Consider the following 13,807-nt stretch of genomic DNA (forward strand, 5'->3'; position numbering starts at 1 on the left):
CTAAAGTAGTCTTACTTACTTTTACCTGAGCTGGCCTTGAACTGTGATTGAGCTCAACTTTCTGAGTAGCTGAGACCAAAGGTATCTCATTAAACTCATCCCTTTTTTATTTTCTTAAAGTATATATTGCTTCATTGGAGGTTGGTTTATTTGCAAAAAAAAAAAAAAACAAAAAAACCAAGAATCTGTGGTTACACTTAGAACTTGGGTTTTCTGGAATATTGTTCAGAGACAAGTTCAAAAACACAAATCTATGACTCATAAAAATGGAGAGTTTTGTTAATCAGAGAAAGGAAAAACAGCCAAAAGTTGGAGACTGTTTCCTCTAAAGTATATATGATTTGAGGTAGAAGTGTGTCCACTCCTCATCTCCAATTGAGTGATCAGATAAAATGGTTCCTAGACACCAGGCTTTATCTTTAATTTTGTAAGCTATTGAGATGTTCTAGTTAAACTCAAACACTAGAAATAACCTTAAATATTATGGACTGTGGCTCATGTCTCTCAGGAGGCTGAGATTTGAGAAGCATGATTAGAAGCCAGATAGAGCAGGAAAATCTGTGAGCCTCATCTCGAATTAGCTACCCAAAGCCTAGACGTAGGGCTGTGACTCCAAGTGGTAGATCAGTAAGCTTGAACAAATCAAAGCTCAGGGATAGAGCCCAGGCCTGACTTCCAACCCTATGACTGACCAAAGAAAAAAAGAAAAAAAAATAAAGCAGAGGACCATGTGTGCAAGTTTGCACTCCCAACTTTAAAGAGTTCAAACTTTGACTTTCTAATACTATAATAGAATTCAGAAAGCTTTCTTTCTTTTTTGCCAATTTTTTTAAAAACAAAGGAGGAGGCAACAATGCTTGATAAGAAATGTCCTCGTTACTTGCTCATGTAACTGTAACCCCTCTGTACAGTATTTTCACAATAAAAATCTTATTTTAAAAAACCCATACTGATTTGTACTTCTAATGCATATTGCTAGTTTTCTATATGAACTAAAGTTTACATACAAAATGTTTAAATTCTAAATAGTGGACTCACTGCCTCAACCATAAGTGTAGATGAAAACAGAAATACCATCCCTAGTGCTTGCCAGGATTTGATCCTATGTCATGAAAAAAAATCATCTATATTGAATTATCATGTTCATACTTTTGGATTTCAAATTGGTCTCTCCAAGCATGATTTTTGTATGTTTTTTGTAGTGAATATTCTAATCTTCTGTTACTTGAAATCACAGATGGAAACCACAAAAATGGAGTCCTTGTATCTTAGTGCCTGAGTCCATCAAGCAGGGAATAATGGGCACCAGTGAAGCCTGTGGAAAGGGGTTGCAAACCAGAGGTAAGGAGATTTTACAATATTCTCCTACATGTGCAGCTCAAAACCATGTTATGCTTATAGGTGTTGATTATTTTGTGTTTGGTATAATATTATTGAATTGTAATTTTAATATATGCCTATATACATATGGAAAAACAATTTCTTTTTTAAGCTTTTTTAAGTGCATCTTAGAACTGAAACACAATGTAATCAAGTATTTATTTTCAGTCATAGCCATCCTCAGTGGTATAGTTGCAAAAATACATATTGGATGTCAGCCAAGGAATGAAACATATGCCAGAATTAGACCCAAAGGTATACTATATTTCATACATTGTACTTTTCATTCATATTTTATGAATGAAAAGTATACCTGAATCTATTGACAAATCCTGCTGCTCATGTTTTAGGCATAATTATTATATATTATTATATTCTATATATTCTATATATATATATATATATTCTATGTGTAATACAAATGGGAAGGATCTATTTCATTTTCTGGAAGACAATATGAATAGGCTTCTGTATCTGACCAGAAGTGCCTCTTAGCATCACTGACAAGAAGGGATAGAAAATAACTGTAAAGCACTCAGAGACTCATCATACTGATCACAGGTTTTTTTCATTCATAATCCTGGTATCAGTTATACCAGGCTTGATGAGAAGGTCTTTATTCTTAAAATCTGATCACTTTGTGACTATATGCATGGGCACAGAGAAATTGTTTATTGTGAGATCAACTGTATTATATTGGTTTTATAAATAGTGTTCTTTAAAACACTTATTTAGAATAAAGTTTCTCCTTCTTCTCAGGCTATATTATGAAATGTATTCCTGTCTAAACATTGATAAATGTATTTGGCTGGACAGATAATTTGATTCAGAATGAATAAGAGGCTACCTCTGTGTGAATTAAAATGAGGCACAAAGTTTCCTTAGGTTCTTTTATGTCCTTTGCCCATATCACAAAATTGTTGTAATAATGTGACCTTCTATGAACAAGTTTTTGTCTATTTGGTGCTGGAAAATTTCTATCAAATGTCTTAATTATCAATGCTGCCCTTTGGACCACTTCTTTAAAAATGTTGCCTTTGTTCAGTGAACAGGTGAGATGTGGAGTTTAATTCTCTATATGCTATTGTATCATAATATTTTAAAATGACAGAACCAACTATAAGCTATGCAGTGATTTTTTTCCTCAATGATGTTGGCATTGATCATATCAAAGGCAAATTATTTCATCAGTCCTAGAAATATTCTACCTTGGATCCTAGTTTAAATGCATTACCAGCTTGGCACTTGATAATCCTTTTGGTTATATAGATAATATGGCCATTTTCTTAACCTAGACACCAAACTAAAGATTCTTAATTTTCAGTTCTTGGATCATTTATACTTTTAAAATGTTAGAACAGGTCATTGAATTTTGAAGCAGTTGAAAACAGTTTAAAAATCACTGTAATATATTTTTTCCAAGTCTTTCCATTTCCTAAAAAATGGGAAAATGTCAGTCTTTCTGATGGAGGCATAGAATTCCATTCTGTATTTATACCACATTTTCTAGATCCATTCATCTACTGAGGGACATATGTTTTGCTTCCATATCTTAGCTATGGTAAATAATGCTGCAATAAAATAGTTGTGCTGGTAGCTGGTCTTGTTTGTGATCATTCAGGTAAATGCCCAAAAGTGGGATTGCTAGGTCATAGGGGAGCTCTATGTGGAGTCTTTTGAGGAACCTCCATACTACTTTCCAAAGTAGTTGAACAAGTTTACACTCCCACGAACAATGCAGTAAGGTTCCCTTCTATCCACATCCCCTCCAGCATCTGTTGTTATTAGAGTTCTTGATTATAGCCATTCTAACTGGGGTGAGGTGGTATCTTAATGTTGTTTTGATTTGCATATCTTTTATGGCTAGAGAGGTTGATCATTTCTTCATGTGTCTGTTGGTCATTACTCATGTAATAGTAACCCCTCTGTATGGTATTTCCACAATAAAAAAACTTCTTAAAAATCACTTTAAAACCATCATAGAAAATATGAAACATTAGCATCAAGTATTAACAAAATCATCCCAAGTACAAGAGCACAGTAAACTTTGTTTCATATAAACTAGGAGCCTTCTGTAGCCTCAATCACAAGAATTTAGGTAAATGAAAATGTAGCAAATTTCTTTGCATAACAGAATTATGCCCAAACCTTGGCAGAGGGTGTAGATTTTGAAGTGAAACCAACTCTGGGAAAATTCCAGAAAACCACTAAGCTGTAAAGAAGGGAGTGCATGCCCGTGTATATGTGCATGCGCGTGCGTATATGTGCATGCGCGTGCGTGTATGTGTATGATTTTGTGTGTGTGTGTGTGTGTGTGTGTGTGTGTGTGTGTGTAAGTTAGGAGGTTAAAAACAAGAGCATAGGGGCTGGGAAGGTGGCTCAGTAGTAGAGCGCTTGCCTTGCATGCCTGAGGCCCTGGGTTCAATTCCTCAGCACCACATAAGCAAAAAGAAAAAAGCCGGAAGTGGTGCTGTGGCTCAAGTGGTAGAGCTCTAGCCTTGAGCTGAAGAGCTGAGGGACAGCGCCGAGGCCCAGAGTTCAAGCCCCATGACGGGACTCCAAAAAAACCACAAACAAAAAAAGAAAAAAACAAGAGCATATGGCAAGTACATAAAGTTACATATACAAATATATTTATATATATTTTCTTAGAACACACATATAATATTTTTATTGTGAAAATACCATACAGAGGAGTTACAATTACATGGGCAAGCATTGTTCCCATCCCTTCCCATACTCCCCCCACCTCCCCTGACCCGATCCTTATCCTCCCCCCCCCCACCAAAGTTGTAAAGTTCGTTTTTCGACATAATAACTTTACATCTCATTGTTGCAATGGGTACACCTGTATAATTTTCTTTATGTGTATATATATATATATATATATATATTCAAAAGAAATTTGGATATCTGAATATCTGAATACAGAACAGGGAGCCATTTCCCCTCCTCCTTCATTTTTTACCTCTCATCCTGAACAATCAGATGCTGATCTGTGAGAGCCTGTTTATTTATTTCCTGAAGAAATAGAATTAGAGTAGCTGTGCATTTTGGACAACAGGGAAAGGATGGTGGAAAGGTGAGGCTAGGTGGAAATCAGGAGTACAAAACAAAGCTTGAGAAAGAATTCAGTCGCCTCATCCACTAGCTAGCTGTGCAGCATTCACTGTATCCCCTTCCGCCAGACAGGAGGTTGGCTGTTCTTCCCTATGGATAAGATGTCGTAGTAATAATGACATTTATGAATAAACAATATAAAGATACTTGCACATTGTATAGTCTTGTAGCATCAACAACCATACCATGTGCCCAGCATCTGACTCAAAACAATGTATTGTTAGTCCCTTTTTGGCATACTGATACTTAATTATGAATCACTAGATATTAAAAATAAGAGCCTCCTATAAGAAAGGAAGCAGGCAGGGAGTAGAAAAAAATACAAAATCAATATAGGAAATTGAACATCCAAGTCTCAAGAGTTTAAGAAAGAGGAAATAATGTCAATGAGGAAAATGCCACAAATTAAAATAATAGGAAATACAGGATGAGAAAAACTCCTATTTAGGAAAATTTTATATCTAAATTTGTTATCAAAAAGATCAAAAGAGACATTTATTCTTTAAGAAAGGCTCAAGCACAGAGCACAGTGGCTTGCACTTAAAAATTTAAACAAACCAGCATAACCACATTACACAACTTAGTATCATAAGGCAAAAGGAAATATAGGAATGATTATCAAGTGTTCATTGAGAATCATTTTTACCAAGAATTCCTATCAGATTATTTAAAAATATTATGGTTAGGTAGCAGAAAAAAACGATCCAGAAGTATTTTATCAATACATCGTCTTATGAATGACCTAGAGGATCTGCTTCATCATAGATCATGAACAAACCACAAAACGAGATACCCTACCTAGGAAAGAAGCTGTTCATATTCTCAGGGTGAAAGAGAAAGGGAGCTTCATGGTGAAAACAGTCTACAAGCTTAATCTTGGATTAAATGGGTCAGAGTATGAAATCCATAAAGTGTCTAGAGGGCAGCTTCCAAATAAAAATTGGAAAGTGGATTATTTTTCAGACTGGCTTTAAACCATTTACTGGGAAGCATTGCACAAGCATAAAAGCACTTACTTAGATTCAAACAAAAGGTTCCACATAAAATATGAAGGAACTTCAGGAAATAAAAATGGTTATTGGAGGTATAGGCCAGTGTATATCTGCAGCTCTTCAGCAAGCCATATGTCATAAAGACAGAAACATTAAAATATATATTCCACAAACATTGGGATTCAACAATAGGATCTAGGATGTTTATATCTCCAAGAGAACACAAATTTTAAAAATCTAATGTTAAGGACGTAATTGATGGAACTTTGAAGTATACTAGATAATACTATAAGAAGTTTTAAATTAATAATTCAAGGTAAGGAATTAGATAGGTGTTCATGCTCTAATCTCAGCTATTCAGGAAGAGTAAGAGGATCACAAATACAAAGGCAACGGTAGAGGCACCTCTTCTCCAAAGAAAATAAAACCGAAGTTGTCAGGGATACATATAGCTCAAGTAATAGTTTGCCTAAGATGCCTGAAGATCCAAAATTTGATTCCTAGTACTGCCAAAAAGTCAGTAAATACAGGAGTTAAGTTAGTATTTCCTTCACCAAATTCAATGCTGCATGCACTTATATATTATTAATTTTATACAAAATTTAAGTTTAAAAGGATTAACTTAATAGTCTATGTATTTAAGTGACTACATAGAAATGGTTAGACTAGTAAAGCCCAGGAAGGAAAGTTAGAAAGAAAGTTAAAAGAAAGTAGGAAAGGTGGACGTTTCCTGTAGAGAGCATTCTGCTGTCTTCATTTTTAGCTGGGTCTTGATTTTGCATGAACATTTGTAGGTGGAATGACCAAATATATGGCCCTATCTTAATCCTTTTTAACTTGAGCATGTGACTTTATTTAGAGACAATTAAAGAATATTACCATGAAATTATCCAGGATTATTACAGTGGGCCCTAAATCTAATGACAAGTTTCCTTACAAGACAACAAAGGAACTAGGGAAGATTTGAATGCACAGCCACAAGCCGCGCCAACAGAAGCTGCAAGATGCAAAGAGAGTTCTCCCTTTTAGAACTTTTGACAGGAGTGATGCTGATGCATATACTTCAAATGTTTGGCAACCAGACTACAATCAAGAAAATGTTATGTTTTTTTCAGCCACTAGTATGTGTCAGTTTGTTATAGCAGCCTAGGAAATTCCTGTGATTAATTATTAATTAGTAATAACTATATATTAGTTATGCTGAACTTGATTGTGAGCTTTTGATTCTTCTGCAAAGGAGCATTAACCACAGGAGTTCCTATCATTCAGCTTCCCTATGAAGGGTTTGTCTGTATGTGCTACCATCCATTCTAATGGCTGTGCTGAAAACTGTAATTTTCTCTTTGAAGATCCTTTGGCACACCAAGGGAACATGAACTCAGAACACATGCTCATAAGAAACTCTGTTTGTGGTTGTAAATTCTCAGAGACATTCTTTCCTCTTGTGGTCGTGTGATGTTTTTTAATTACAAGTAGCCTTGCTGGGATTCTTTTGTTTGCGAAGCTTATTTCTCGTCATTTCACCCCTAAATATTGAGACTAGCCTGTGGTTATTATTGCTATTAATGGAATCGAAGGGTCTCTATATCAGGCTTAGGTAATTTTTAACCTACTAAATTATGCAGCTATGAAAGTAGAAACATGTATGCGTAAGATTTGATAAAAAACCCCTTAGGAAAGAAGTTGTTTTGCTTACCTTGCAGGGTCCCATGCTTTCAGTTTGTTTGGTTTTCATAGATTCTTCTCTTTTGTATTCATCCAGAAATAAATCTAGATGTTATATATTTTAACTAATGTTCATATTTGTTTCTTTTGAATGACCTTTCAGGACCCATAAACCATAGTACAATCAGTAATACAAAAATCACTTTGTTTATTTACTGTGGTTATGCTGTTAACTTGTCTAATTGGTACACAGTGAAGAATTAACTTATACAATGCTACTCAATTAAGAATGAAGGGGAAAAGAAAACAAGGCATGTAGAATTACAGCAGTAGCTCAAAATCCACATGATCTCCAAGGAGATGGGCATTTGGCATTCTGTTGTCCTAGTTACAAGATCTTTTGTGGACAGCCAAGCATCTCGTTACCAAGTCTTGTGCTTAACCAGATATGAATAAAACTTCTACTTCTATAATAAAAAACAAAAGGAAAGAAAGGCTCATATCTAATACTCTGAAGATACTGCCCTGAAAATGTAAAACTTTTGTTGTAGTGAAAAAATTTTAAAAATGAATATGTTGATATTCCTAGAAAACATGCAAATTGATGATGTTGCTGCCTGTAGAAACTAAAATTAGCTCAATGACTTTCTAATATTTTTATTTTGGAGAGCACTTTCATCTCATTCATCAAGTAGTAAATATCCCTTATCAGTAGAAACAACTGAATGTAGGGGTAATGAAGGCCCTGGAGACACAAGTTGTAGTGTCTGACTTTTAAGTACCTACATTCAGTTCTGGTTTACATTCACAGGGTAATATTTATAATAAACAAAAGAGGGAGATAGAGCTATCATTATCATCAAATCTTTCTGTTCTTCCTTAATTAGATTTTATCTAAAGAAGCATATTCTTTTTTACATTCAGAATCTCTATAAAATAGTCTCTTTTCCATTTAAAAAATTTAGTAAAATAATAATGTTTTTATTATAGAAGAAATAGCTAAGAAATGGTTTAGGAAATGGCTGGTCTAAAGTCTTAATGTGTTCTGAAAAAATACCTATTATATATATATATATATATATATATATATATATATGTCTGTCTTTTACCTTAGCAAGTTATGTTTCATTTCATTCCATTTCATTATCTATATTTCCAAGCACTTTTAATATCTAACTAAATCTTTAACAAATGATTTATAAACTCTCCATAATACAAACTATATAAATGTAAACTCTACATACAAATAGCTCTATCTATGTAAAGTAGACAAATATATAACATGATCTAGATTCAGAGGAAATTATTCATATTTTAGGCCTGAGTACTATACTTTTTGACTGAAAAAATTATCTCAAGTGATAATGTCTTCATGGAGAGAAGGTGAAAGATAAATATCCCAACCTACCATAAACACATAAATCAACTCTGGTTAAAAACAGAAATACAGCAAAAACATACACTATGAAATATGTCATCTCAATAAGATATCAAAACAGTCAATCCGTGCATTAGCTTTCTGCTATTAAAAGAGACTACATGAGATAGTTAATGTTCATATTGGTTACATAGTTTTAGAGGTTGTAATTTATGGTGCATTGCTCATTGCTTTGGGGGCTGGCGTGAGGAGGAGCCTCATGTCAGAAGTACAGAGCAGAGGAAGCTGATCAGTCCATGACAGCCAGGTCCAGAAATAGAGATAAAGGAAAGGTATTCTCTGTATTCCCTTGGAGAGCACACCCTCAATGAGAATGAAAACAATACTTACATTATAGCTATACTGATTTGTTTTCTGCCATTCCCCTACATAGATCACAAAAAGCCATTTAAGTGTATTCAGGAAAAGAAACCGGTGACATATGTCTATTACTTTGTCACAGCAATTCAGATACTTATTTCCAATGGAAATATGAGAGAAAAGAGTTTGGGGCAAGGAAAGTAGTGTCTTGTTGTCTTCAGAACTTGGAGGGTACAAATAAGATGTATTAATCATAGGCTGTAGGTGTTTCCAAAGAAGAAAAGGAGAAACTGCAGCTTATCTCCAGGAACATTCTCCCAGTATAACTTGTACAAGGAAGCTGGACCATCTGGTAGTACTTTTCCTGTGGAAAGTGTACTGGAGTTTACGATGTAAGTTGCCAGCAAATGCTTTACCAAACACACTACCGCCAATAAGGTTTGTGAGGTCATTTTGAATAACTATGTTTATAACATAAGAAGAACTGACTGGAATATAATGTAACATGTATGAAAGACTCATTCTGACCTTAGTTCCAACACCGATAGCAGAATTGAATATTGAAAATCATTATGTTCTTTACCAATTTACAAGTCGCAGATACCAAGTGACTAATTATAAATATTTGGAGGGACTTCAATAACTTCCACTGTAATTGATAGAAATAAAGAAGATTAAGTTCAAATACAGAAATTAAATTGATAGTCTTGAGCACTTCTCAAAATTAAAATATTCCTGGATTGTTACAATCCAGGTTTTATAATACAGTAGGCCTTGGTTTCAAGAGTGTTGGATTCAGAGCAGAAATGCATTTTAATGTAAATGAATAATGATTCCAGGAGGCATTTTTCATTTCCTTTACATGTTTCAGGGTAAGATTATGTTTGTGGCTTTCCTGGTTGCTGCAGGTGGAATATGCTTATTTTTAAATTGGTGATAAATTAAAAATAAATATTAAAGAAAACGAGGCACCTAAGGCATGATGCTTTAGTTGCAAAGTGTCAGCCAACTGTGATTCAGAGATTTGATTTTTCCACCAGCCTGTATGTTCTTAACATATGCTGTGATATAAAGGACAGAGTAACCCTTCCTCCACCTCTGTCTCCCTCAAAACCCAGAGAAATGCCTTATTGTTAAAGGGATGTTGTGGATGAAGAAGGGTTATGTGTGGGGATAAAGAGTTTTCAATTGATGGATGCATTTATTTGCAAAAGTTTGAGCAGGAAATTGCTGTTTTAACCACATGGTTCTCAGTGTCGAAGTATTTTCCCTTCAAGAATGCTAATATGAATTTCAAAGTCTACTGCAAACTGCATAAATGTATAGGATTGCATATCTCTTGTTCAGCTCTCTTAAAATAGATGCACATTTTGTGTCTGTCCTTAGCAGAGGCGTTATTACTAACGTCAAGATAGTTGTTTAACCTGTATGCTGTCATAGGACTGTAGCCAAAACAATTAAATTCTGGACATTTTTATTTGGATTTCCAAGGAAAACAGATGTGCCAATGCTCCATCTCGAAAGAAAAGGAGAAGCCCATATTTGCACTTGTAGGATATAGAAGTTAACCTGAAGTTTCAAAATTCAGCTCTACAAGTACCTTCAAACAGTTGCAAAAATGTTTCAGTCCTGTCTTATTATGAAAGACTTACACAGTGGGAAAAACCAAAACAAAATAACCCTGTTCTAATCTAGGTGTGGGGAGAATGAGAATTAAAAGTCTGCTGGAATTAATTAAACTCAATTAATAACTTAAGGTGTTCTGCTTCATCAATTGGAACTTTAAATGGGAAGGTTGTGGGTCCATGGTGGTTTATGCTAAGGAGAGTTTGGAAGCCTAATTTGCATTGTGATGATAGGGATAGATTTTAAAAGTACACATAAAAGGTATTTTAAGGATAAAAAATTCAATGGTACTTGGTAGCCAATCTTGCATATTAAACAAAGAATAATAATGAATCGGAAGAACTCAGTGATTTGGGGATCAAACAATATTGACAAGTTGACAGAAGTTGCATAAAAATGTATACACAGACTCAACTACGTATACACAGTAAGAATGACACTATTTAAATATCAAGGATAATCATTTCACTGGGTTCTGGTGGCTCATGTAATTTTAGCTAATCTCAGTGAGCTGAGATCTGAAGACCTCGGTTTGAAACTAGCTAAGGCAGAAAATATTTGTGAAACCCTTATCACCAGTTGGCCAGTAAAAAAAAAAAAGTGTTAGAAGCAACCTGGCTCAAGTAATAGAGCACCAGCCTTAAGTGAAAAAGTCAAGCACAGCTCAAGTCCTGAGTTCAAGCTCCAGTACCAGCACAAAAGAAAAACCAATAAATTGTAGAAGTATATGCATTTAAATCATTCAACAGACATTTGTAGAGGCCTCATACCAAGGGGAGGGCAGGCTGACTTTTGCTTTCAATATGAGGTGTCTTCACTGAATGGCTAATATGGCCACTCACTACTTGCATTGGGTTGTTCCAAATCCATACTCTCTCTAGTCCTAAATTTTCCTATGTATAATTCCAATTTATAGTGGAATAAGAATTATAGATTATCAGTGCTTTTTGTAAGTGATTATAGGTTCTCAAAAGATATTGTCTTTCTTCTTTTTTCAAATCTTGGACGATAATAATTCTTAGAAACAAGAGAGAGTGAAAATATTGAATAACATTTGTTTTTATTTTTATTTTTTGAACATGTGCTTTTAGGTTTTCTTTATAAAATGGAAATTTTATTGTAGAGGTGATATACAGAGGGGTTACAGTTACATTAAGTCAGGTAATGAGTACATTTCTTTTTGAACAGTGTTATCCTTCCCTCATTTCCCCCCACTTTTTCCCCTACCAACCCATTTTCCCCCAAGTTGTAAAGTTCATTTTCAACATAGTATCTAGTATCACTGTTGAATCGGTTGACCCTTTGTCCCACCATTTTTGTGTGTCCCTTTCCCTTCTCCAAATCAGACAAACTTATATACAAGACAAAGGGACAGAAATAAAAAAAAATGGTTACATCAGGGAATAAACCAAAGGGAAAAAAAAAGAAAGAAAAAAAGAGATAACTTCAAACAGTACAATTAGAAAAACACCTATTATTTCCATTATACTAAGTAAAGTAAACCAGGCCCAAAGAAACATAGGCTACATGGTTTCTTTCATTTGTAAAAACTAGAATGTGTCTAGGATATTCTTAGGAAATGATCACAATGGCTCGATAGTGATGTGCATAGGACCATATAACATAATGCTATGGATATACTTGTTTTTAAAAATAAACAACTAGAGTAATAAATAGACTCATGTTTAACTGGTTGTATGAGAAAAAAGGGAGAGGTAGTATAGGAACACAAAAACCTCCCAAAATTCTTAAAGTAGATTTTACCTAAGAAAACCTCTGAGAATGAAGAAATTATTACCTTTTCTTCAGGAACAGAGTTTTGAACTTTTGCATATGGTCTGTCTTTCACAAAATATAAACATCATTATGTTGAGAATTGAAGTATCATAAAATCATAGAGGTAGATTTTTCTGAGTTATGATGTATGATATATTGTAGATTAAAACTAATTGTATAAAAACAGAACACGATATTGACAACTGAGCACATATAGCTGATCTCTAATCTCAGCAAAGGAATTATATGCTAAAAATAATTCTTAAGAATCAAGAACTGGGAGAAAAGTTATATTGTACAGATAATATTATAACAGGAACCTGAAAATTGTGGCATTGTAGTTCAAGGCTCAAGGAGGAAAGTTAAAAGGCTGCTAGGCAAGTAGGAAAACCAATTTAAAAACTAACAATTTGAAGACATACACTGAAGCCATTAGGATGGAGGAAATATTTGCACAAGCATGATTCTGGAGATGGTAAGTCAGATATGACTGAAACTAGAGGTGAATTCAGGAGCTGAAAAGAAGAAAGTCCATTTTCCCTTAATTTGAACTCCAGAAAGAGACTAGAATGCAGGTGATGGAGTGCAATGAGTTAGTTGGAAAAAAGATCTGGATCTATGGCCACACATACTTCTTTCTCAGTAGTTACCTATGATATCATTTGACTTTCAGTTATCTCTTCATCCTCTAGAGTCTCCTTGCTGTGACCATTAATTCCACTCACTACACCTTACTGAATACACAGGTTTCAAGACTCTGAGCCTGGTTTCTTCACCTCCATGCATATCTTATTTGCCATCAGTCTTCATGGATTTATTTATTTGTCATGGGGCCTGAACTCTGGGCCTTGGTGCTGTCCCTCCACTCTTCAGCTCAAGGCTAGCGCTTCAGCACTTGAGCCACAGCACCAATCCAGGGCTTCACACATACAAGGCGAATACTCTACCACTAAGCCACCTTTCCAGCTCCATGCTTCTCCTTTTTCCATTTGTCTTTTTTTTCTACAATGTCTGCCTAGCCCATCCCAGCTTTTTCAATACTTAAGCTTTAGAGGCAATCCCAGGTTTTCTTTTCTTTTCTTTTTTCTTTTCTCTTCTTTCCTTCCTTCCTTCCTCCTCTTCTTCTTCCTCCTCCTCCTTTTTTTTTTTTTTGGTTGGTCATGGTGCTTGAGTTCTGAGCTGGACGCTGTCCCTCAGCTCTTTAGCTCAAGGCAAACGCTTTACCATTTGAGCCACAGAGCCACTTCTGGCTTTTTCTGTGTACGTGGTGCTAAGGAATCAAACTCAGGTCCTCATGCATGTGAGGCAAGCACTCTACCATTGAGCCACCTTCCCAGCCCAATCTCAGGTTTTCATTTCAAGTGCACATAGCATTTACAACTACGGGTTTAGAATTTTCACATGAACATCTATCACCCTACAAACAATATACTGACAGCTCCTATTCATTGTCTCATCCTCTTCTGGAGTTTTCACTCTCAAAGTGTCATATTCCCACCAATCAACAGCA

At 35.0% G+C, this 13,807-nt stretch overlaps 1 protein-coding gene across 1 annotated transcript in view; it reads left to right on the plus strand.

Moving 5' to 3' along the window:
* The window catches only part of Thsd7b (thrombospondin, type I, domain containing 7B), a 793,597-nt gene that overhangs the window by 422,740 nt on the left and 357,050 nt on the right, over positions 1 to 13,807 (plus strand). The window contains exon 11 of the mRNA XM_013030805.1: positions 1,238 to 1,341. Coding sequence (XP_012886259.1) covers positions 1,238 to 1,341 — 104 coding nt within the window. The remainder of the gene's footprint in view (positions 1 to 1,237; positions 1,342 to 13,807) is intronic.

The sequence above is a fragment of the Dipodomys ordii genome, unplaced genomic scaffold, assembly GCF_000151885.1.
Source record: "Dipodomys ordii isolate 6190 unplaced genomic scaffold, Dord_2.0 Scaffold133, whole genome shotgun sequence".
NCBI classification, from domain to species: domain Eukaryota; kingdom Metazoa; phylum Chordata; class Mammalia; order Rodentia; family Heteromyidae; genus Dipodomys; species Dipodomys ordii.